The 23306-nt window shown below is 41.9% G+C and overlaps 1 protein-coding gene across 1 annotated transcript in view; it reads left to right on the plus strand.

Annotated features, from left to right (window-relative positions):
* Nucleotides 1-23306, plus strand: part of AKAP13 (A-kinase anchoring protein 13) — a 206565-nt gene that overhangs the window by 74130 nt on the left and 109129 nt on the right. Inside the window, exons 5-7 of the mRNA XM_041468849.1 lie at nt 1142-1289; nt 10387-10683; nt 19193-19376. Coding sequence (XP_041324783.1) covers nt 1142-1289; nt 10387-10683; nt 19193-19376 — 629 coding nt within the window. The remainder of the gene's footprint in view (nt 1-1141; nt 1290-10386; nt 10684-19192; nt 19377-23306) is intronic.

Below are 23306 nucleotides of genomic sequence, written 5' to 3' on the forward strand. Positions count from 1 at the left end.
CAGTGGCATTTAAAAGATGTGTAGATGTGGCACTTAGGGACATGGTTTAGTTATGGCTTGACAGTGCTGGGTTAACCTGATGCTCTTGGAGGTCTTTTCCTACCTAAATGAGTTTATTACGATATCTTCATCAAATGAAAACACTTCACTTAGTTCTGAAGTAACTGTAAGCCATCCTCTTTCCTTGCTTTTCCTTCCCCATGGAACACTGAAATTGGTTCATATTGCCCCTTTTGGGTTCATATTTCCCATGCAGATGTAGGAATTTCAGGTGTATTTACTGTACCCTTTTCTGGGTTAACTGTGATAACCATGTGTACCCTTTATAAATATAATTTTCCCTGAGAGCAAAGATGAGCTAAATGATAAAATATGCTGAAATACTGAACTAAACCCTCCATAATACTAAGCAGGAGAGTTCAACCAACAGATTATGAGAGGTTTTTTCTCAAGGTTTGAAGAACTGCTGTATTTGCATGAGCTTATAGATGAATGAGAAGAGCTACCACTGTCTGTGCCACCACAGTGTTTCTTTGTAAGGAAGGTGGAAAAAAATCTCAGTTGATATGAAACTTTGGAATCTTTGTGTATTTGTGGATTGTAGATGAGAGATATGTTCAGTGATCAAGTTGGATCTCTGGTTGCAGTGCTAGCTTGGACAGGGGAAATGTGAGTGCTCAAGCAAGAATTAGAGCATTTTTTCAAATTTCTGAGGGCAGAGGCAATTTTGGCCAGTATCTCATTTCTGTTATGTATGTCTATATTCTGATATATATGTATATATTCTGTTATATATGTCTATATATATTTGTGTGTGTGTGTGTGTACAAAAACCCCTGTGTGGAGTGTGCACATCTTTGTCAGACTTGGTGTGATTTCACCATATTAAGTTGTTATTTTGAAAATACCCTGGAGATTTCTGCATGTCTCTTCCTAGGGTTGCATTCAGCATATTTCCTAGATGTTGGCTGGCGTTGATACTGAGGTTGACTTAGATACCTGAAAATTAGGATGGGCACTCAGTCCTATGAAAGGAGTGTATGAATGGAGAGTGTGAACCTTGTAGGAAGAGTAATTTCCTTTTAGATTATGTAGTTCTTGATCACGTAAACCTGATCTTGTTTCTTGTCCTTTTTTCCAGGGTGACTCTGTTATTACAGTGCAGCTGACTGAGGAAGATAAAGTTGAAGATGATGTAGTTTTTTATTTGGTCTTCACTGGATCAACTGTCCAACACTGCACAAGCACGAGAAAGATTAATCCTGGGAGTCTGGAGACAATTTCTCCTGGTAAACAATTGTCTTTCTTTGCATATCAATGTATCAGTGTGTGAAATTTGGTTACTACAAGTGGACTGGAAGGTAATGCTGTTTGCTTGGTTGTCTTTTTCCTCATTTACACATTCACAATGAATAGAACATGTGGTTTGGATGACTGCTTTTGCCTTTCAAAAACCTCTTACTTGATTTCACTAGAATTATATGACTTTGAGATTGCACTTATTTAATATGTAACTTTGAGATGCTATTGTAGAAAACTCACAGTTACACATGCACATAATAAAAGTCTTTTAAATGCAGCAAAGATGGTGGAAGATAGACTTGTAAAGTTACAGATGCTATTGCCCAAATGGTAAACGGCACAGTAAGTCTTAGCTACACTTACCATCTGCTTGACTCAATGAGGTTCATTGCTGTCTTCCTGGTGAAATACAACCCTTTCCCCTTATCCTGTTCAGTTCAGAGCTCACAAATCATTTCTGGAGCTCTTGCAGTACAGGTGATGTGCTGCTCAGTGCCATCTCTCCATGGCTGGTTCAGTTGAGGTGGGTTTCCACATGAAAGCCCACCTCTGTTTTTATCCTTTGTGCCACCAACAAAACAAAACCAATCAGCATTTCTCTTTGGTGACTTCAGGACCGTGGGAATGAGCGTGTTCCAGGCTGCAGTCCTCACCATTAACCTTTCATTCTGACTTGTTGCTATGCAGCACATTGCTACCAGTGTGAGAAAAACGCCTGACATTTTCACTACACACAGTGTAACTCAGGCCATCAAGTGTTTTTCTTGGGTTTGTCTTTATTTCATCTACCTCCTAAGTATTGTTTTGTGAGAGATGCACGTGGAGTAAAATTTGGAGTTGTTTTCTCTTGGGAATGAGTAGCTAAAAGTCGGCCACTCAGTTTTTTTTTCATTTCCTCCTCTTTTTGTGCTGTTCATGTTGTTCACTTGGCTTGGGAAGAGAAGCCTTTTTATGGCTACTGGTGACTGGAGCCCCGTGCAATCAATTAGATTAGTGCTTATTTTCTCCCAGAAGAGCAAGAGGGGGTGACTCCTTCCCTGCTTTTGTGTGGTGGGTGTGGGGCTCTGCCAGCCCTGCTTGAAATGACTTCACCTCTCCCTCGGGGCTGTGGCTGCTGAGCCAAGAAAGGAACTGAAAAGCTTCAGTGTTCCCTCCAGCCCATGTGGGAGCCAGCCTGCTGGATGGGATTTCCGGGCAGGAACAACTCTTTCCCATCACTGCTGCCCTTGCAGCAGTGCTGGATGTGCCCAGGGTGGTGGCTGCCAGGTGGGACCAGAGTGATGCTCTGGGCACTGCCTGTCCTGCCAGCCCCAGATGTGACTGAGTCACTGGGGAGGGCTCCCTGCAGCTCCTTTTGGTGCTGTTAGTGGGAAATCTGACACCGTTCATGATTCAAAAGGAAAAGAGGGAATTTCTCTCAATTGTTCTTTTAGCCATAATGGATTGTTTTGTTGGTGTTTTTTTTTTTTTTTTTTACCCAGTGTGATCTTGTGGCATGTGAAGCTGGACCAGGATGGGTGCTGTCCCAAAATACAGCTTGTTTCAGACAGAGTTTTAAGGGACCTTTCAGGAAGGTAGTCTCATTCCTGCACTGTCCTGGGTGCAAGGAAGAGGTGACATCTCAGATGTAAAATAGCCATGTGGATAACACCTTCATTATACCTCATTTTGGTGAGACTGCCAAAGAAAAAAAAATACTTCAGTGATGAAGAGGTTGTTGGGGAAAGGCAAAGCATGATAGGGGAAAAGCCTAATATTTTTCATCCCCTCTGCTGACACCCATGCATTTGTCCAGTGTTGTTTCAGCACTGACTACACTGATTTCAGTGGAAGCATGACTTACTTCAGTGCAGCTCTTCCTCCTCCTCCTCCTCCCTGGACGCACAGTGAATCTGTAATCATGTGTTTACTCTGTATGTTCCCCAGTTGCCTTGGCGATGGCTGTGGTGACTCAGAGCGTTATTTGACCTCGGAGGGATTAGCCATGAACAACACACAGTGTGTGTGAGACCAGCCCTTGTTCAAACACCCAGCCCGGGGCACTTAGCAAATGCTCTGCAAGGAAACTCCTGCAAGCAGCTTTTAGCCAAAATCTCAACTTTTATTTGCAGCTACGAGCATCTTTCATTTGTTCCTGTGACGCAAGGAGTGTTGCACATCCCTGTGAGTACAGCAGCTCCTGGGGACAGCTCAGGTGCAGTAAGGAAGGGCTGATTCATTCAGGAGACTTTCTGCCTTCCTTGAAGCTCTTCTCCATCCCTTCTGGACTCCAAGGCTCTTCCCTCATTCTTTCCCCAAGTCCTCAAAATTTCATGTGATCGCCAGGAGACTTCAGATGAAGTCCGTCAGCAGATGGGGTGAAAAGGGTGATGTAATTCTGTTCAAGCTGAAGTAAAACCAAGCCCACATTTGTAATTTTTGTTTCTTGAGTTTTTCAGTGGGTTTCTTGATGTACAGAAGTGTAAAAGACAGACAAATTATTTCATTGCATTTGCTGCCAAAATTAATCAGAATCTTTTAGCAAAGCTTTCAAATAAAATCACATTTAAAAAGAAATCTTAACAACATCAAGTTGTTTTAGGTGAAAAACTAGAGAAAATGAAATGGAAATATAAGCTGTCAAAATACCCCATAAATTTTCATTGTATGTGAAAATTCTCTGTATCCTGAAAGACTTTACCTAAATAAAAGCTTATCACTGCAGAATTAAAGTACTGCTGCATCTTATGTAATTACTAGAGCAATCTGCTTCTTTCCTATGCTTTTTTATCATCAGCCTTAAACACTGAATATATATATAACAGTATATATATCCTACTGTTCAAATGTGAGCTTTTATTTCTGTACAGAGTAAAAGAAAGGACTTCTGATTGTAAATTTATGGGAGCAGCTTTATTTTACCTGAAGATGTGGATAAATACAGATTCATCACTTGTATAAACTACAGACTACTTACCTTTATTTATGCACTTGCCCTGAAGAATGGGATGGATTATTTATCCTGCTCTGCTGTTGGCTGTGTTAATTTAAGGAAGGTAATTTCCTCTTGTAAGAAACAGATTCTCATCTGAGCTGATCAGTCATAACTTGAAGTGCCAAAATTAGCTACTGAAATTCAAGAATTAGCCAGGAGTTGATGTTTTGTGTGCTTTCAGTACCTCTTTTGCCAGCCTAAGGACACACCACGTTACATCATCCAAGCAAGCTTTTGTTTGTCTCAGTGAAAAGCTATCAGAACCTCATTTAACTGTTGGCTTTACTGTCACTGTTACAGTTCTTCTATTTCTAATTAATCTGGTTGAAATTCTCCCTAATGGAAGCAGTTTTCCTCAGTACCAGAGGCACTGTGTAGTTCTACAGTACAATTTCAAGCACTGCTGTATCAGACACAGCGTTAAGGTGGCAGCTGGAGGTGTAATGGCACTGGCACTGCTCCAGTGGGGATCTCAGTGCAAAAGCTTGGTCACTGGAGTTTGGGTGTTAAGAAAGCATCAAAAGTCTGAGCAGGGAAGGAAGTAGAGATATGATACCATCTCTGTTGCTGTGGTTAACTGTTGTTGGCTGCTGAGTTTGTACTGTTGGGGAGGGATATGTCCTCTTAGGTCACAGATGCTGGTCCTCCTTGTGTTGGTCATGAACTGAGCTTTTCAGCAAGTCCTTATTCCTGTAGCAGCTGAGATTGCCATAATCTCAATGCATTTTTTTCTTCCCAGCTCTGCAGGGTAGGGAGGGTAACTGAGGCCAAGCAGATTGCATGTGGTAGTGAAGGAAATCAGTGCAAAGCAGGGAAGTGAAACATTAATTGCAAGACAGCAGCCTCATCTCTTGTCTCTCTGCTAGAGCAGCTTTTTTCCCCACTGGGAAAAAACCCAACCCAGTAATAAAAATCCTCAAATCATCATCTGGCAAATAAACCAGCAGAAGACGGAATGACCTCATCACTGTCCACACAAGGCAAAAATCCCAACCACAGCTTGCTGTGGCCAGTGGAGGCCTCTGAGCATCAGGAAACTCTTGGGGAGATCTGGGGGAATTCTCTTGCAGGAACCGGTGTGCTGCGAGCTCCAGTATTTGTGTGGTGGATTTATTGCAAAAGTTTGCATGCCATCACCATAGCAGCTGTATAGTTGGACATGCATTTTGCTTTGCATTTAACAACTGGTGGTCTGGAAAGTGTGGGAGACATGGGGGAAATTTGAAAGGAAATTTTGAACAGGGAGAGACAGTCCAGAAATCCAGAGCTGCAGCAGCTCCTGGTGAAATAACTGAAGGGTAAGAAACACCCTGTCTGTGAGCCAGGTCACCAAAACAAGAAGTAAATTTTGTGAGATATAATGGCCTCGGTGAGTACCATTGCAATGTGTTGTATCACTCCGAGCTCTGTAATACCAAAATAGCTTTTCTCATGTTTGTTGAACTCAAAAGGTGCAGGATTCTTGTGTGGGTTTCAAGGGGGAGGAGAATCAAAACTGGAAGTAGAAGAAGGGTCTGAGAGACTGTCTGTCTGCTGGTAGCTGCCTGCCAGCAGTTTCCACAGGGCTGACACATTCCCGTTGACTCACTCTTAGCTTTCTCTTCATTCTTAAGCTAAGGCAGAGAAGCAGCTTCAGTCTTTAACTTGTTCTTAATTTCATAGCTCTCAGAGTTGTTGGTTTTTTGGTTTTTTTTTCTCCTTACTTTCTTTCTGCTAGTTAAAAGGATAGACAAAAATTAATTTCACTTAGCTTGGAAATACCTTCATTTCAAACTTTTCTTTTACTGTGAAATCCTTTACATATGGTGATGCTTTATTCATTCCTACCACAGACTGTGTTTTCCCGTAAGAAACAACTCTTCATAGAAAAAGCTGTATTTCATGAATTATAATCTTTGTACTGGTAGACCAGAAGGGTAAACAAGTTGCATAACAAATGGACACTTGGCAATACCAGTTGTGGATTTGAAAATACTTTTAATTATGAAACAAAAAACCCCTTAAAATAGACTAAAACAGCATAGCCAAGAAGACTTTTTGCAGTTCATCCTCTTCGATGTATTTAATTGCTTGAGGCAGTGTAATTAAAAGGAAGTGATGCCAGTACTAGATGACATCAGTCACAGGAAAAAGTGATTGAATCTGTGTTGAAATTATTTAAGATGCAATGTGTGGGGTCTTACACTTCTCTAGGTTTTTAGCACATCTGCAGTGTGTAAAGGCCTTTAAAAAAGTCTTTACCCACTCTTTAATCTCTCTTTCACCTTTCCAGTGACAGGTTTGAAAGGAAAAGCAGAGGCTCCTGTCCAGTGCTGGTGCTGTGCCCGTGTATGTCATAAGGCTTCCTGTGTTGCAAGAGTGAATACAGTAACTGTGTACATTTACAAATGCACTTCAAAGATGGGCTCTGATTTTCAGAACCAGAGCTCAGGATTTCTGAAGCAGAAAAGAAGCACTTTCTGGGTGGTCACAGGAGATCCCTTGGCTTCCTTTACTACAAGCCACCAGATGACAACATCTCTTGGATGCATCTTGGGTGCAAATCTGAGATCCTTCATGAGGTTCACAACATTTGTTGTCTGCTTTTCCTGTCCTTAAATCTCTCTGTAAGACCTCTTTCAACTCAGCTCCACCATGGTGACTTGGAGGATGCAATTAGTCTTTAGTCACCTACCAAGCAAACCCAAACATGTCCTTCCAGCAGGGCTTTAAATAGCTGCCCAGGCTGGGGGCCCATTGTTTGATAGTTCCAATGTGAATTCTGAAAATAGGAGGTTTGGACAGGATTTCCACTTTTGGAGGAGTAGGAAATGAAATCATCTTTTAATAAAGCTCTGTTTAGGGGTGTTTTGTCTCCATGTAGGCCTTGTTAAACAAGAAGTCAGAAGAGTTGAGCTGCTGCCCTTTTAACTGCACTCCAGATCACAGGCACAGGGACAGGTGGATGGACAGGTCTAAGCTGTACATTAACTTATCTGCTAAGGACTTGCAGCTGAGAAATCTCCCCCTGTTCTCGTGCTCATTGATCTGCATCAGTACCATGTAGAGGAAGCAGTGCTATCATGCTGATACATCTCATCTCTTCAGGGATAGGAACAGACAGACTAGAGCACCATGTCTTCATTTTTCATTCTCATATTTTCCCCAGAGCAAGCTTCATTAAGTGTCCCCATTCATTCCCAGTAAGGAATTCTTCAATTCAAGAGCTCAGATCCCTTCTGGTAGTGCTCTGGGACAAGGGGCTGTAGAAGTTCAGATATTAGTCCAGGCCATTGGCTCTCTGATGTGGTGAGTAGAGTTGCCCCACTGATGGTTCCTTCAGAAGGTTCCTGTACTTGGGACATGTTTGCTCACACTGTTCCTGTAGCCATTTCAAAGCAGGGGGCAGAGACCTCTTGAGCAATCTTTCTGGTATTCTCTGCTCTTGTTACCTACTGGCTCCCCTTTCATTTGAACTGCTTGCCAAAAGTCAGAACCTGTCCCATGTTCTTGCCCCAATGTCTGACATCTTCTCAGATGTGAGGAAGCAGAACATCAAAGCACTGCAAGCTGTTGCCCTTCTGGAGAGCATTCCCTAGGGTTTAGCATGATCCTGTTAGATAAAATGGATTGTCATGTCTGTCATTTTCTTTTCTAGGCTGCATATTCAATATCTGTGGAAGTTTCAGTAGAATCCTTGCTGGCCACAGGTCAGGACATGGTCTTTTTATCACCTTGCCTTGTGTTGCCTTTTGCAGCTGGTGTTTAACACAGGCTGCATCCAAGGGAACTTTGTGTACATCCGTGATGTGCTGCCTTAAGGAGACCACACGTCTTGACAGAGGTTTCTGTAGTTGTTGTCTCGATGGAGGAGCCTTTGCTGTCCCATAGCAGAATTGTTTGGCATTGTGACAAGTGACTGTCCCAAATGGTTTCTCTGTAGCTGCTCGTGGGCCATTTTGGCCTGCTGCTTCAATCCTGAAAGTCTGCTGGCAGAGCAGTTGTATTCTAGGTTATTCTGCAGATGGGATTCTTATGGGAATAGGCAGAAAGTATTTTTAAAAAATTGAATAAAAGGTTTAGCTGTGCTCATGCTATTAAGAAAGTTTTTGCTGTGTTTGTTTTTTTTTTTAAACTCTGCATTCTAGCAACCTTCCATTACTCTGAGTTAGGGAGAGCCCAGCTCTCAGAATTTGAGTCAGCTCCTGTCGGCTGTAGTGTGCATGGAGATCACTACTTTTGTGGAGGCTGGAAACAAAATTGTCTTACCTGCTCTGTGTTTGATGTCCTTAGGAAGATCAGCAAAGCAGGAAGGTGTAGAGGGAGACGTATACAGTTCTAAATGTCCTTAAAGGCAAGTTCCCTCAAAGTTGTATCATCCTCCCCACTTCTCCCTTGAGCATTTGGGGCTTTTACTGTGAGGATGAGCAGAATCTGTGAATGGGTCCCATCTGGGCAGCTGAGTACTAATACAGTGATGTATTAGAATGCACATGCAATATTTTCAAGAGCAGTAGAAGTTTTTCTTAACCCTATTCTTCAAACCAACAGCACTAGCAAATCTACTCCTTCAGCTTTCACATCATCCTCTTGCTAATAAGTATTTAGTGCTGGAAGGAAAGACGTTTTCTCACCTTTCAGCTTCAGAGCATCCTGGTTGTATTGAACAGTTGCAGCAACATCCCTGTGTGTTTTCCTCCCTTTCTCCACTTGCCTTTGATACCTTTCCAGCTGCATTTGCTCTCCTTAGGAAGCCACAGCCTCATCTCTGACAATTTTGGTGTTATCCGCAGTGTCCTAATAGCAGTTTTGACCTTTCAATTAACTTCAGGATTGCCTCTTTCAGTAGACAAAATCTGTACAGATGCCAAAAGCCTCAGAACAGATTTGTGAGGTTGGATGAAAGACCATGAAGATTGGGGACATATTTTCTCTTTTGTCAGGGAAATCAACAGCAAAAGGCCCCAAAAGAAGAAGGAAACTTTCCCACTGACCACAAATAGGGGCTTAAATTGAATTTTCAAGCCTTTAAAAATAAATCGTCATTTTGTATTTAATTAATCAGGGTTTTGTGAATGTGGTAGTATGCTGAGGTCATGGGCAAAAAAAAAAAAAAAAAAAAGCTTTTCCAGTAATTAGTGCAGGGTCTATGCTGTTCTGGCAAAAACAGCCATGATGTCAGTCTGAGGCTGGAACAAGAAACTGTACCACACAGTGAACTTGAAACACAAACCTTATTATTGAAGGGGCATGTCTGACAACTACAAGTTCTGGTTGTGTTGGACACATAGTATATTTTTCCTTTTAAAATTCCCAAAAGGTGTTTGGTTTGGTTTGCTGTTTGGGTTTTTTTCCCCCTCAAGTTTCTGAGTCAATGAAATTGCTGCCATGCCTCCTTTCTCCTGTTTCCCTGCCCTAAATAAATAATGAAATTACCAGACTTCCAACCCTCTTGTTTTGTAAATATGGAAAGTGGCCATTTCCATGTTTTTATTTAGCAGAAGCAGCTTAGTTTTTAGTTTTGTTGTGTGAACCCAAATGCAAGGGGCAGGTGCAGCAGTGAGCACACACAGGGCATGCCCAGGCAGGTCATGCTCTGGTAGCCGTGTAGACCTTTGTTTTAGGTGAAATTTCAATGTTTTCAGTGCAAGCCAAGTATTGCGACAACATTTGGAGTATGTAGTTTTGCAGCACTCAGATTCTAGTTTCTGATGAGTTACTGGAGTCCTGCAGAGCTGCAAAAGAAAAGTTTGTCCATATAATCTGGCTTTAAGTACGTTAGCAAAATCTTTTACTTAAATTAAGGTTACTTAAATTAAATCACTTAAAACTCTTGAGATTGCTTGTTGCTGTATATAAATAGCTTGAGTGGCTTACAGTTCTTGGCTTATACTGGGACAGAGAAGAGTTATACATCTTTTCCTTTTAGAATCTATAAGAAAGACTTATCTGTGATGATACATATAAATTCCAAAGACAACGTTAATTTAGAGTTGCGGTCCTCGATAACTTGGTCTCATTAGATTTAGTGCAAAGAGTGTGTGTGTGTCAAAGGAATTGCTCAGCTGTGTTTCCTCAACCCATGCCATTTTTCTTTTATTTTTACCAATTGTCTGAATTTTGTTTCGCAGGCCATGACTGCTGTGAGACAGTGAAGGTGGCACTTTGTGCCTCTAGAGAAGGTCACCCCGTTCTGGTTGTGGCAGAAGAGAGTTTCCAGTTTGTCCAGGACGAAGCCTATGATGCCGCCCAGTTTCTGGCCACCTGTGCTGGCAACCAGCAGGCGCTGAATTTCACACGCTTCTTGGACCGGTCAAGGCCACCTGCAGCAGATGTGGACTTTTTGGATGAGAAAGTGGCCTTGGCATTTCGTCACCTGAAGCTGCCGGCAGAATGGAACGTGCTGGGAGCAGACCAGTCCCTGACCGGTGAGGACTTGTGGGGCACTGTGACATTTGCAGGTTGGGAGAGAGGTGAAAAGCCTGGGAGAAAGGGTTCCCTGCTTTGGGAGCCTGCCATGTACCTTCCAAAGGGTGTGGTGGCCTCTGTGCTCAGAGGTGGGATGTGATGTCCATCCAGATCCCATATCTTGCCCTTAAGCCTCCTTAAAATATGTAAGATATAAAATATATAAAATATAATTGATATATTATATATACTATATATATATTATATTATATATAATATGTTATTTTATAGAAAATGATATTATTATATTTTCCAAATATATATGATATATAATATATATTTTTATATATAGATATATATGTGTGTATATATATATATAAAATCGTGACTCATGATTTCTCCTGCTCTTCTCTTATGAAATAGCACGAGCTGAGTGTCAGTATATTCACATATAGCCTGAAAACATTTTTTTTGTGTGTGTAACACTGGCATGTGTATCAGCATAGTGCACACCTTGTGTGTAGAATATCTGATGCTCCTGGAAATATCCTTGTGCCAGAAATTTGGCACATGTAGTAAATGTTTGCTTTATAGCACAGGTGCAAAATGACTGTGACATGAAAAATACATGTGGTTTTTCTTGGAGAACCTGGGGCTCTGTCCCTGAGGGTTTATATCACATCCCTGGTTGCACACAGGATGGGTTAACACTGCAGTTCCCCAAAATAAGCCAGGACAATTTTGCAAATAAGGGAAGGGTGGGAAAACTTGACCCTTAACCACAGCAATGAAGGCTACTGAAAGCTTATAAATAAATCCCAAGGCTGGCCCAAAGTCTCTGGTGGCTGCTGAAACAGAAGTGCTGAGGTGTTCAGAGTGCTGGGGTGTGTCTGTGTCCTTGGAGTTCTGTTTATTTTGTCACAAGGGGGTAAAAGGAAACGCACGTGGGACCGGGAGACTAGTTCCAGTATGTACAAATCCTTGCTGTAAATTTCCAGGGTATTTTGGCAAACAGTTTCACTTCAGGAATGTGACTGTGAGGCATCTGTTATCTTTTATAAAATGCAATGGCACAAACACTTGACTAGGGCTGGGATGTGGCTTGCTCGGCGCAGCAGGCTCAGTTCTGCTCACTGCAACAGAGTTTTCCACAAGAAATTTTCCTGATTTATTTTTCTCCAGCTTGCTGACTGCTTTTGTAAAGCTCAGTACAAGGACAGACAATTCCCTTGTTAGCAGACATGAAAATATTTGATCATATTTAATGGCTCCTTGATAGAAATTCAGTAGCTGTCATATGTTTACAAGGAGATAAACACTTAGTATTCTTTTCCTCTGTGTCAAAGTCACTGATATTTCTTTCTGCATTTGAAAAGTGTTGTGATAATGCAGACATTTCTGGTTTAAGTGATATAAGTATGGTCACAGTGATCTTAACGAAAACTTTGAACTCTGAATTAATGTTGATTTTGCTGGAAGGCTGAGATCTGCATTTTTTTTAAATTTTATTTTGACCATTCTTTGGAAAATCAGCACTTAGGGAAACCAGGCCATAAGATTTAAGTTGGTTTGCTCAGAATTGTTTGTGTGCCAGGAAGTTGTGGTTATGCAGGGCTCTGTATGTTAATGGACTTGTGGAGCATCCACAGTGAGAAGGGGGAGCTCTGTAGTGCCAAATTCTGTAACTGTTGAGTGTTTCGGCATCTTGTGGTGAGGTGTGCATAGATAGAAGTGAATAAATATAATGTCACTAAATGCAAATTTAATTCAAGAATATTAGCGCTGCAAAATATGTTCCTTTTTGTTAGAGGCAGAGTTATCTGGTAATTTTTTTGCCAGGAGATATTTACACATAGGGAATTCAGGGGAATTTTTGTGTCTGTGACAGGAAGGATTTGTATGCAGAAGCACCCTTTTGGTCACGAAACTCTGTGGGCTGGAAGAGATGTCCCTGATTTATGATGGAGTGCTAGATTAGAAAAACCTCTGTGCTAAAATATAAGCACCCTTATACTGGTGCTTGTGTGTTAATTTGTGTGTGGGAGAGAGAAAAGCACTGCAGAGATTGCACTGTAGGAGTGTTTGAACAATTAGGCACATTCTGGCCAATGCCTGCAGTGGGACACCCTGTCCTGGGCTGCTTCACTACCTATGAACAGCCACTGCAATTCATGCTTCACATTTCCCTAAATGTCAGCACCAGATAACTTCAAATAACCTTCTCGAAGGAGAAAATACTATAGAAATGAGAACAAAAGAAAATGTCAGATCCCTTCTTGAAAGATGTTTAGCGCTGCCTCTGAGCTGGCACGTCTCTATGGGCTCTTGTGGGCTGGAAACAAAACGCTGCTGTTCAGTAAAACCTCTGAAGGCAGGAGCGAGCCGGGAGCCACCCCGAGTGCCACAGCCTGATGGGGAACTGCTGCTCAGAGGAGGCTGCTGTTGTCAAACACACTGAAAGGTCAATTTTTCAAAGGCCTGAAGTAGAAGTCTAACTTTTGCAAAAGTTAGGAAGTAATGGCTTTCTGCAGGCAGAAGCTGGCTACAAGATCTACCGCTGAGCACAAATCCAGGCTGAATTTTGAGGAGGGGGTGGCTTTGTGTGGAGGCTTCTCCTTGCTTTTGCCTGCAGCCAGCTCTGGCCAGGCTTCGAGCAGAGGGCAGGGAGTTCACTGCTGTCACCCCAGAGGGCAGAGAGGCTGCTGGAAGTTCCACACACCTCAGTCTCCTGAGGCTGTTGCACTCATCTGCTGTGTCACTCAACAGACGCAGCTGCAGAGCCGGGGATGGGAACACGTAGGATAGCTGACATCAGAGGTGCTTGGGCTCCATTCTCTTGCTGGGAATGGCAGAGGGTACTCAGCAGTTGGTGGGATGAGCTGGGAGGCAGAAGAGAGCCTGGGACAGTGGCTGGGGAGACACGGCTGTGCTCTTCACCAGGCACACACTGTCCCTCCATAGCTGCAGTTCCTGGGCCTTGCTCTTATTTATCTGTCTATCTGTATGAGCTCCAATGGCATCCACAATTTCAGAAGAGCCATAATTAAGGATTAGTCTTGTTACTGTGGTATTCCAAACACAGCATTTCTTTCAGGTGCCATATAATCATGTCTGTCTTAATAATTACAAGTGCACTGTAACTTTCTAAAAAACATAGTTGTTACTGCTGTCAAAAGTGGGGCTATTTACTGTTCTCAGTGACATTTAAAGGCAGCTATTTAAATGGAACAGATTGTTACACTTTATGTCTAGAAATCAAAATTTAATATGTATCCTGAGGATGTATGCAATGTAAATACAGGACTGTGATGTTCTATTTTAAATTGCTGAAGAGAAAATAAGCTAACTAGAAAACCACAACTGAATATTTTGAGGTATGAGTAATGATTATGGCTTGTTTATGTTCCAGTGGGGTAAAAAAAAAGGAGAAAAAAATTAGGGAGGATCTGAGGCTCAGGTATGAAAAGCTTAGAGAGCTTGATTGTATCACTAGTAAACAGATCACTTTCAAAATAACTTGGAAGTAATATTCTGACAAAACCTTGGAGGAAACCCTCTTTCCATTTTGCTTATTAAAAGTGAGTGGTGAAACCCAGAGCTGTGGTTGATTTTTGGTTGTGTGAGCTTTCTGAGGTGATGCTTCAGGAGCTGGTTGATGTTGGCAGGGGATTGTTGTGATCACCATAATATGGAGCAATTCCCCTCAGAGTTTGACTGCTGTGTGACAGTGAGCCAGGCTTTCAAGCAGATAACCAGGAGACCATCAGATTAGATAGAACACTTAACTGATTGCAGTTACTGATGTGTTGAATATGTAGAGCTTCCCAGAAGTGCTCTGGGATAAATGTGGTCCTTCGATAAGAACTGTTTGGGAAATTAAACTCCATGACCTCACCAGGTGGGGGGTGGGCATAGAGGAAAACTCTGCCCTGGTTTGAAATAGTCTGAATGTATTAGGATTATGGGTTTAATAGCTTCATGTACAAAACCAGTAGGATTTCAAATGCAGGACAACATGAGTGTCACCAGGAGTACAGATCATGAATTGGGGTTTTTTTTTTGCATGAAAGGAGAACATCTGAAGGGAGAAAGTCACCAATAAAACCCATCTTATTTTAAACAAAAAATCCTAAAAAACCTTTTAAAACTTTCAGAATTTAGTTACTAGTACCTAGTCTTTTTTTCCCATGGGAGGATGCTAAAGTTATGCTACTGATGATGTATTTCAGACATGAAGCTTTAATCTGTTCATCTGCTGCACTCTTGTTATAGTTTCTTTTGGAACCCTTTCAATGTAGTAGTTACAGGTGTTCTTTTGGTTGGGTTTCATATCCTTTCCAGTCTGCTGCTCAGCTTCTGTGCTCTCTGATAAAGGATGGTATGGTATAAATCAGCATGATTTGTTCAGCGCCAACAGCACAAAGTGCTCTGTTCAGCAGCAGTCCTTGATAAGAAGTAAAAAGCCTTTTCCATACCTAAATTTAGTGCCGTCTGCAGTGGAAAATGGGAAGCAGAAAGCAATTCTTGTTCAGACAGCATCAGAAATGTGCTGCTCAAGACTGAGATGTACCATTTAGTCTGTGGCCAAGAAATTGTTGGCATGGGAATGTTCCTGTTCCCTTTGATATTAGTGAGAATGGGGACATGGAGATCCTTTGGTGTGCTTTGAAAATTTTCTTGTTTATCAGATTAAGAAAGGAATTACCCACACATCTTTTTATTAACTGAGCTCATAACTCCAAACCCAACATCTTTGCCTTGACCTTTCTGCAGAGCAGTTGTCTGCTGGAGCCTTCCTCTAGGACCTCAGTGTGAGGTGGCAGCTTGGTTCTGGGATTTTTTATCCTTGTTTCTCAAGGATTGATCTGAGCAGTGAGAACATTTCCAGCAGAAAGCAGGATTTTGAGGCCAGATGTGATGGTAGATTTCTAAACTGCTGAGTGTACATGAGTTTGGGTGAGAACCAAGTAAAGGTCATGAGCACAGGAAGACGAAGCAACGCTGCCCCGTTCCATGGCTGGCTCACGAGATGTCTCAGAGCATGGAGGATAAACTGAGCATTAGGTGTAGGTTACTCTATATAGAAAGTTGTTTTTAAAAAGGAACAGCAGTTTTTGGTTTTTTTTGTTACATAATCAGGTTTAAAATGAAAGTTTTTACTTAGTGTTCTTGGGCATGTCATACTCAATTTTTTTTTCCCCTTCAATGCTTATTTGTTTTGTGCTAATAGCACTTTAAACCTTAATCCTTTACTATTAGCAAAGTACATATGATAGTGTTCTATAGAAGTCTGGTCCTCAGTTACGCAGATAAACTGTCTGTTCATGTATCACAGCAGAAAACAATTACACAAAAATAATATATTCAAAGTCTTGTGTTTTGCCAGCTGGACTAGAGTACCCTGCCATTATGGGGCAATAATCATATGTTTCAACTCTTGCCTATTACTAGGAAACAAGAAAGGAACAAAACAATCTTGGCTTTTTCAGTATCGTGTGTCTTGTATTTCCACAATTTCCTAATTACCAGAAGCTTCTTGTTGACGTTCAAACGACAGCCATTTTAAGACAAGGAGCTCTTGCTTGGTATATGGTAGGAGAAGGGGCTCTGGCTTCTGCATGTTAAAACTTGATATTCTTTCATGTGTGGGACATATTGCACCATGACAAGATCATAAAATCATTGCCTGGATTTCCAGCATTTTGTATGACAAGCTTCATCCCTCAGAGGTAGGAAGTCTGAAGGGATCTGTCTGTCTGCTTCCCCTCTCTATCCAGCAAAATGTCCATTTGATGCAGACCAGCTCTTGTCTAGTTTTGAGCAGCACCAGACACCAACAGATGTATTTTCATTATATATTAGTAGTTAATCCAGCCCACAGATGGCACATGCCATTTTAACTGTCACCATGCAAGTTTTGCACACTCCAGAACCTTCCAAAGTCAGTGCCTGGGGCCCCTACAGTTGTTGGATGTGCAGCACTTTGTCTCTTTGCTGCCATCATCTGTGCCCATCTGTTAGGGTGGCCTCATGCCAGGCTCTGTGTCAGGCAGAGCCTTCCAAAAGTGGATGGTGAGGCTGTGTGTTTAATATGCTCTGGTGGCAGCACGCCACCTCTTCTTGTACAGATCCTGTGTGCACAGTGTCACTGCCCAAAGGCGTCAGGGCAGCGCCACGTTCACCTCAGCTGCGTTTGCAAACACCTCCAGCCACACTCTGGAACTGCCCAGTGATCGCTGGCACTGATTCAGTGACAAAGATTGTTTCAATAGGACAGGAAGGATGTTCTCAGAAGGTGCAGTCATATCAGCAGATTGGGACAACTGGGGAGGCATTGTGACAACTGGGAGGAGCCATTTAATCTTTGGACATATGAGACAGAGAGAAGCACCCGTTTGGCTCAGGGGCAAGAGGAATATCTGCCTGCATCTTGCAGAACTTGCAGTTAGTAGTGTGTATTTAGTGGTGAACCATGAGCTGGTTAGCAGAAGATGCTTCTCCCTATTGGTAATGCTCTCAGCTGCAGGAGGAGGAAGCATTTTGGTCCAGGGATCTGTGCTTATGCTTTGCAGGTCTGCACTGCTCAGCTCTGGGGCAAGACTGTCCATTCTAGTTAGGAGGATGATTTTCCCTTTCAACAAAGCAACCATAACAGGAGATCCCATGCAAGAACAGAACATGGTCAGTGCAACACATTCTTTATTTGGATGGCAGTTGTTTGCTCTGACAGAAGTGCTTTTGTGCCTCCTGCATCTCTGTAGGAAGAATTACACCACATTAATTATGTTGGCTCTGCCAGGTAGTGTGGGAGTTTTGTGCATTGGAGTAAAACATTGGGTATTTGCTTTCACTCTAGAAAACTCCTACCTGTATCCACATTTTGCAGCCTGATCAGTACGCTTTCTTCTGTGTCTGTCTATATGCTGTGTTATTTTTAATTTTTCTTTAAATCCAGGGCTGCAACCGTTGGTTAACCTCCATGTTGTGCTATTTCTAAATCATTACGCTCTGTAACATTTAATACCCAAATCCTTCTCATTGCTTAGCCAAAAGCTGAGAATTTGTCTTTGGGAGAGCTCAGCCATTCCCTTTTCTCTGATCAGCTGGAACCTCCATTCAGACACACTCGTGTATTCAGGGCAGCTCGGTTTTGCTTTACGGTAATCAAGAGGAGGTTAGGGGGAAGACTTGGTTTGTAGCCCAGAGACCTAATTTGGAGTCATTCAGAAGAGAAATGGTGCCAGAAAGCCTTTGGTTCTTGCATGCAGATTAGTTCTTCAGAATTTGATCCAAAAAGTTGTGAAAAATTGTGTGTGAGGCGGTGGAGAACTGCCCATTTTTGCTTTGTTTTGTTTTTCACCAAAGGTCTTAATGATGTCCCTAAAGTAAGTAAACAAGCAAGAAAAACAGCAGCACTTTGAAGAAGTGACTTCTCCTGGGGCACACTTCTTAAAGAAAAAAATACAAAATTAAATCCTAAAGCCATCATGTACATACATTTTAAAATCTGTTGTATAGATTTGGCTGGAACCCAAATTAATAACCCAATAAATAATTTCTGTGATATTAAAGGGTTTATACCAAGCATGCTCATTGGCATGGCTTTCTGAGACCCAGTTGGTGCTTTTTTGTTGTTGTTGCTGTCAGTCAATACTGAAATCCTTTGTTAATTAAAAGAACAAATTTTTATTTCTTGCAGTTTTTTTAACCCAAATGCTTTTGCCTTTCATACAGAAATAACAAGCTTTGATCTCCAAATACTGGATTTCAGCACTGCATCTGGAGCTCATTTCTGGTTAAAGCATTTTAGAGCATCATTCTAGGGCTGCAGCTTTTGGAGTAGGGGGTTATTTTTATGAGATGAAAGCTCAGGCACTAGAGTGACTTTTACCAAATTAGAAGGTCACAGTTATTAAATACAAAAAGCAGTAGTGGAGATTGGTAGTTTATAAATGCTGCTACTCAGAATGACAGAGCTACTGTATTAAGCTGAGAAAAGCTAGTCTGAGGCATAATCAAACCAGGAAAGAAAACCCTTGCAAACAGTTCTCTTTTATAACAGCTTTGGATATGTGCATCAAATGTAATTTTGTTTTTCTTCACGCCTGGGGATAAATCAGCATCCCTTTAGGTAACAAAAGTTGTCTGTCCCTAAAACCTGGTCCTGGTTGTGTGAGAAGGTTTGGACATCCAGGAAAACCCACCTGACCACGCTGCTGTTTGGGTGTGCTGGAGTTTGGTGGTGGCTTCAGGAAGCAGTGGGGTTTTCACATTGACTTCTGTGGTCAGTCTCAGCATGAGAGGTCCTGAGCACTTCCAGCCCCAGCGAAGCGTGTCCATGTTCACGACTGGTGTCTCCTGCATATTGGCAACCCGGCTGTTTTTCCAGGTGCTGCAGTTTCCTCTGGGCTCCATGTCAGCTCCATGCCAGCCGCTGTGTGGTGGAGCTGGGATGTGGAGATATAACATTTCCCCTAACCCACAAACCTACAAATTCCCATTTCTTTCTTTCTTTTCCTCCCTTCCCAGAGAACATCCCTCGGGAAACACTGATGCATTTTGCGGTGAGGCTGGGTCTGCTGCGGCTGACGTGGTTTCTGCTCCAGCAGCCGGGTGGAAGAGGAGCTCTCAGCATCCACAACAACGAAGGGGCAACGCCTGTGAGCTTGGCCTTGGAGAGGGGCTACCAGAAGCTGCACCAGCTTTTGACAGAGTAAGGATGATTTGGTGGTTCCTCTGCTGGTTTTCCATTCTCTACCATGCTTGGCTTTGCTGTGCATTATCACTCAATGGTGTCTGAGTGCTATACTCCATCCTTAAAGGCAGTTTTTGGTATAATTTTGCTTTTACCGTTCTTGCTAGCAGCAGTGGGGGCAGTCCTGAGGATTTAGGGGAAATGCAATAATTTTTGGGGGGGATTTTCTTGTTGCTCAATATTCTGCTTCCAATTGTCTTGTAAAGTCCAAAGTGAGTCACTGTAATATTGACTAATTAATACAAATCTTATGCAAACACAAATGAAAAAGCTTTTCTTCAAGCAAGCACAACTTGCCCAAAAGAGGGAAGCCAATAGACATTGTGGTGGTAGTGGATTGTTGTGTTCTTACTTTTTAGAGAGGGAGATTTTTAGTTAAATGAAATAGTGATCATTATATTGAAATAAGGCAGCATCCAGAGATGAACAGGCATTTTACCAGTGTAGATTAAAAAAAATAAGGTAAGAATTAATGCAAATATTTAAAGGAGAACAGAATATTTAACAGAAACAGGTCTGTTGTAAATGGTCTTGAGAAAAAGCCAGGTCTTACAACACATAGCAAGTAACTAGTGGCATGAGCATTTATTGCACTGCTTTACAAGGAATCCTTTGGAAGATGGCAAGTTAGTTTTGAGCAGCAAATGTTTGGAGATCCAGCTTTAATAGCTGAGGCTAATAAAGACAAAGAGCTTAAAAAAAATCTCAAGGGGGCTGTTTGTATAGGAGAAAAGATTTAGTCTCTGTGTGTGTTATTCTGATGCCTGGTTCTCTTAAGCTTTGTTATAAACTTTCTGTTTCTGAATTGATTTCTCAGATGCTTGGAGTTTATGTTGAATGACCCAATGTCATGTTTAGGAGTCTGTTGTGTTGTCCACATTATCACGCAATGTTCCCTGATACGAATTGTAAATTATTCTGCTTTCTGTAGTTGTTGGGTGCAGTGTTGGGGGCCAGAAAATATGATCTGTATGGCTGGAGTGATTGATTTAAGATTTATCCTTAAATTCAGGCAGTCACTTGGAAAGTGAGGTTGAAGGAGAAGGTGGGATGGGACCTATACCCAAATACCTTCTCCTGCTGCCCTTGGTGGCATCAATACAGAGAGGATTGACAGTGTTACATTATTCTCCATCAAGGTCAGTCATATTGTGAAAACACAACTATTTCACAGGCTATATTGTAAAAATGGGATGTGCAAATTCATCCTGTAACCGCAGCAAGGTGAGACTAACCACATTAACAGGCTTTACATACTGTCAGGAAGCTTAGGCTGGCCAAAACTTGATTATAGAGCTCACAGCAAAACCTGCAACCCTAATGCGAGTAGAGCTGGTAATTTAAATAAAAATGGGAAGTAAACAAAACTACTACAACAGCTATTCATGTATTTGGTGAAGTATTTCACAACTGGCTCCAGTTTTGGAATGGCAGTTCTCACTCAGTGGAATGAAAAGAGGACTGGGATTCCCTGACATGGTCCTGTGTCATTGGCTTTATGGAATGCTGCTGGCCCAATCCATGGAATTTCTCTGGTGACCTTTGCAGTTTGTCCTTGAAAATAAGACACAAGCAACTGCAGACATGTTACCATCAAGGTCCCAGTTCCTATTCTTCTTGGTATATCCTTAAACTGTTCTTTATGATTTGTTTTCCTCTTGGACTGCTGTGTAGAAATACAATGTATAAACATCTGACAGCCATGCCACAGGTCCTGTGACTTTGAGAACTCCTCTGTTCCCAAGAAGCCCTGCAAAGAAGCTGGAAAACCTGGTTCCCTTTCTCAGTGGGTGGGATGATGGTGGAGCATCGTGGTATGACCTTGGGACTGACTGGAGCAGTGACATGGGGATGGTCACAGCCCTTCCCCACGGAAGGGTGATGGTGAAAAAATGGGCACACCCTGATTCCCCAACAGTGACTTTTTTTTATTATGCTGAGCATTTTCTGCAATAAGATGGGATCGAGACTTGAAAATCCCTATTGGGAGGAGAAATACTGAGCTTTGAAACACAGAAAATTCCGTGAAGAGAGCGAGTGTCATTTAAGTGCTGTCAAAACACAAAGGACACTGTACAACCTCCTTTCTGCACTCTGCCTATGCTCACACTGTATAATCCATGCACACAAATTTGGCACACAGCTCGTCCCACTCAGCAAAACACAGAGCAGCAACGCATGTTAGTGAGGGCCCCTACAAAGGAGTCATTATTTTTACAAGTAATTAAACTGCACTATGCCAAATAAATGAATGCAGCGTGTTTTGTGATGCATTATCCTTGGGGGGAATTTATTGTTCTCTTGCTTGCTAATTTGCAGGACCCTGCATTTTACAATGATTCTCCCAGCCAGCATTGGGAAGGGGTGAAATTTTGCCATAATTAGGATACAATCATTAAAGAGTAGACATAAAACCTTCTCTGTTGTTGTTTTGCCTTCGTTTGTCTGCAAAGTAGCTTGATTCAGCTGCAGTGTAAATATTTTTCTCAAAAACTAATTTCACTAGTGACATTTCGAATTTCTGTTTATCTGATGAACTTTTCCTTCTCAGTTTTTGCAGTATTTCATGTAAAAAAAAAAAAAAAAAAGATGCTTTTTAAGTTTTCCATCACTTGAAGTATTCTGCTCTGTGGTGTGCACTGCCTTTTAATCCTCAGACAGGAAAGGTGCATGGGCTGGTTCTTTTGGGACCCAGACAAGGAGATGTCACAGAGCCCGTGCAGGTCACTAGGAATCAAGAATCAATAGAAGCATTCATTAATAAATATTCATATAAGCAAATAAGTATTCATTATCAATAAATATCCATCAGTCGTGTATCATTCCTGAGGGGACTTGTTTTATCTCCAAGATGAAAACTGTGCAGTGAACAGTGTCCTGCAGTGCAAATGGAATAGGATAGTGCAGAAGTACAGTGTGGGATCATAGCGGGAAAATATATAGAGAGATTTATCTGTAAAGATAACTTTGGAAATGGCACAGTTTGCAAAGCCTTTGAGCTTCAGCTAATTCCAGAGTGAATGGTCTGTGGTTGGAGCCTGTTTCTCCCCAGTGCTGGAGCTGGGTGATGCTGACTGCAGGGTGCTGGCTCTGGAGAGGCAGCACAGTTGTTCAATGGGCTGGTGGAACTCCCTGGGTAAATGGACAGCTGCAGAGTGCAGGAGTTGGTGTTTCCCAGTGCAGTCAGGGCAGTAACACAATCCCCTGCCAGCTCCATGTTCTGCAGGGCTCTCACAGCAGTGGGGAAAATGGCTTCAAGGCACCGGGAGCGTGCGGGATTGCAGAGAGGTTGGAAGTGCTGCTTTGTAAAACATACAAACTCTGATCTGGTTGCTGATTTTATTTCTGTCCAGTAACACTTCTTTCTCCAGTGAAGCCAAATGCTTTTAGTTCCTTCACAGCTGAGAGTGATTTATGTCCTCTGAAAAAGGGAAGCAAGAGAAAAATAAAGCCCATTTAAAGAAAAATTCAAATTGCATTTTTCTAATCCATGCAAAGAGTTACAACAGCCTCTGAGTTTTTTACTGTAAACTTTTTTTTTACTTTTGCTGGTTTCTCTGCTTTTTGCTTTAAAGTGTTTCTGCACAGCTCTGGGATTGCTCTTCTCTTCAGATTTCCTGGTAACAGTCAGGAGGCTCACTCTGTGAAACTGTAAATTAGTACAAGTCTATATTTCCAAAGTTAAAATGATTTAATTAACACACATGAGGAATAACTCACTGGTAGCAGAAGGGTTTTGTGAACGTTTTTCAATCCATGATTATCACTTGCTATTGTTCGGATTTTACATAAGTAATTGGTGAAGTCTGGGCTGTAATCTCCATGGTGCCTCTCAAATAAGGATGCTTTTTCAGTGACTTTACTTTTATAGCTAAATACACTTTTCTG

Source organism: Pyrgilauda ruficollis, unplaced genomic scaffold, assembly GCF_017590135.1.
Source record: "Pyrgilauda ruficollis isolate IOZ18807 unplaced genomic scaffold, ASM1759013v1 scaffold23, whole genome shotgun sequence".
Lineage (NCBI taxonomy): Eukaryota > Metazoa > Chordata > Aves > Passeriformes > Passeridae > Pyrgilauda > Pyrgilauda ruficollis.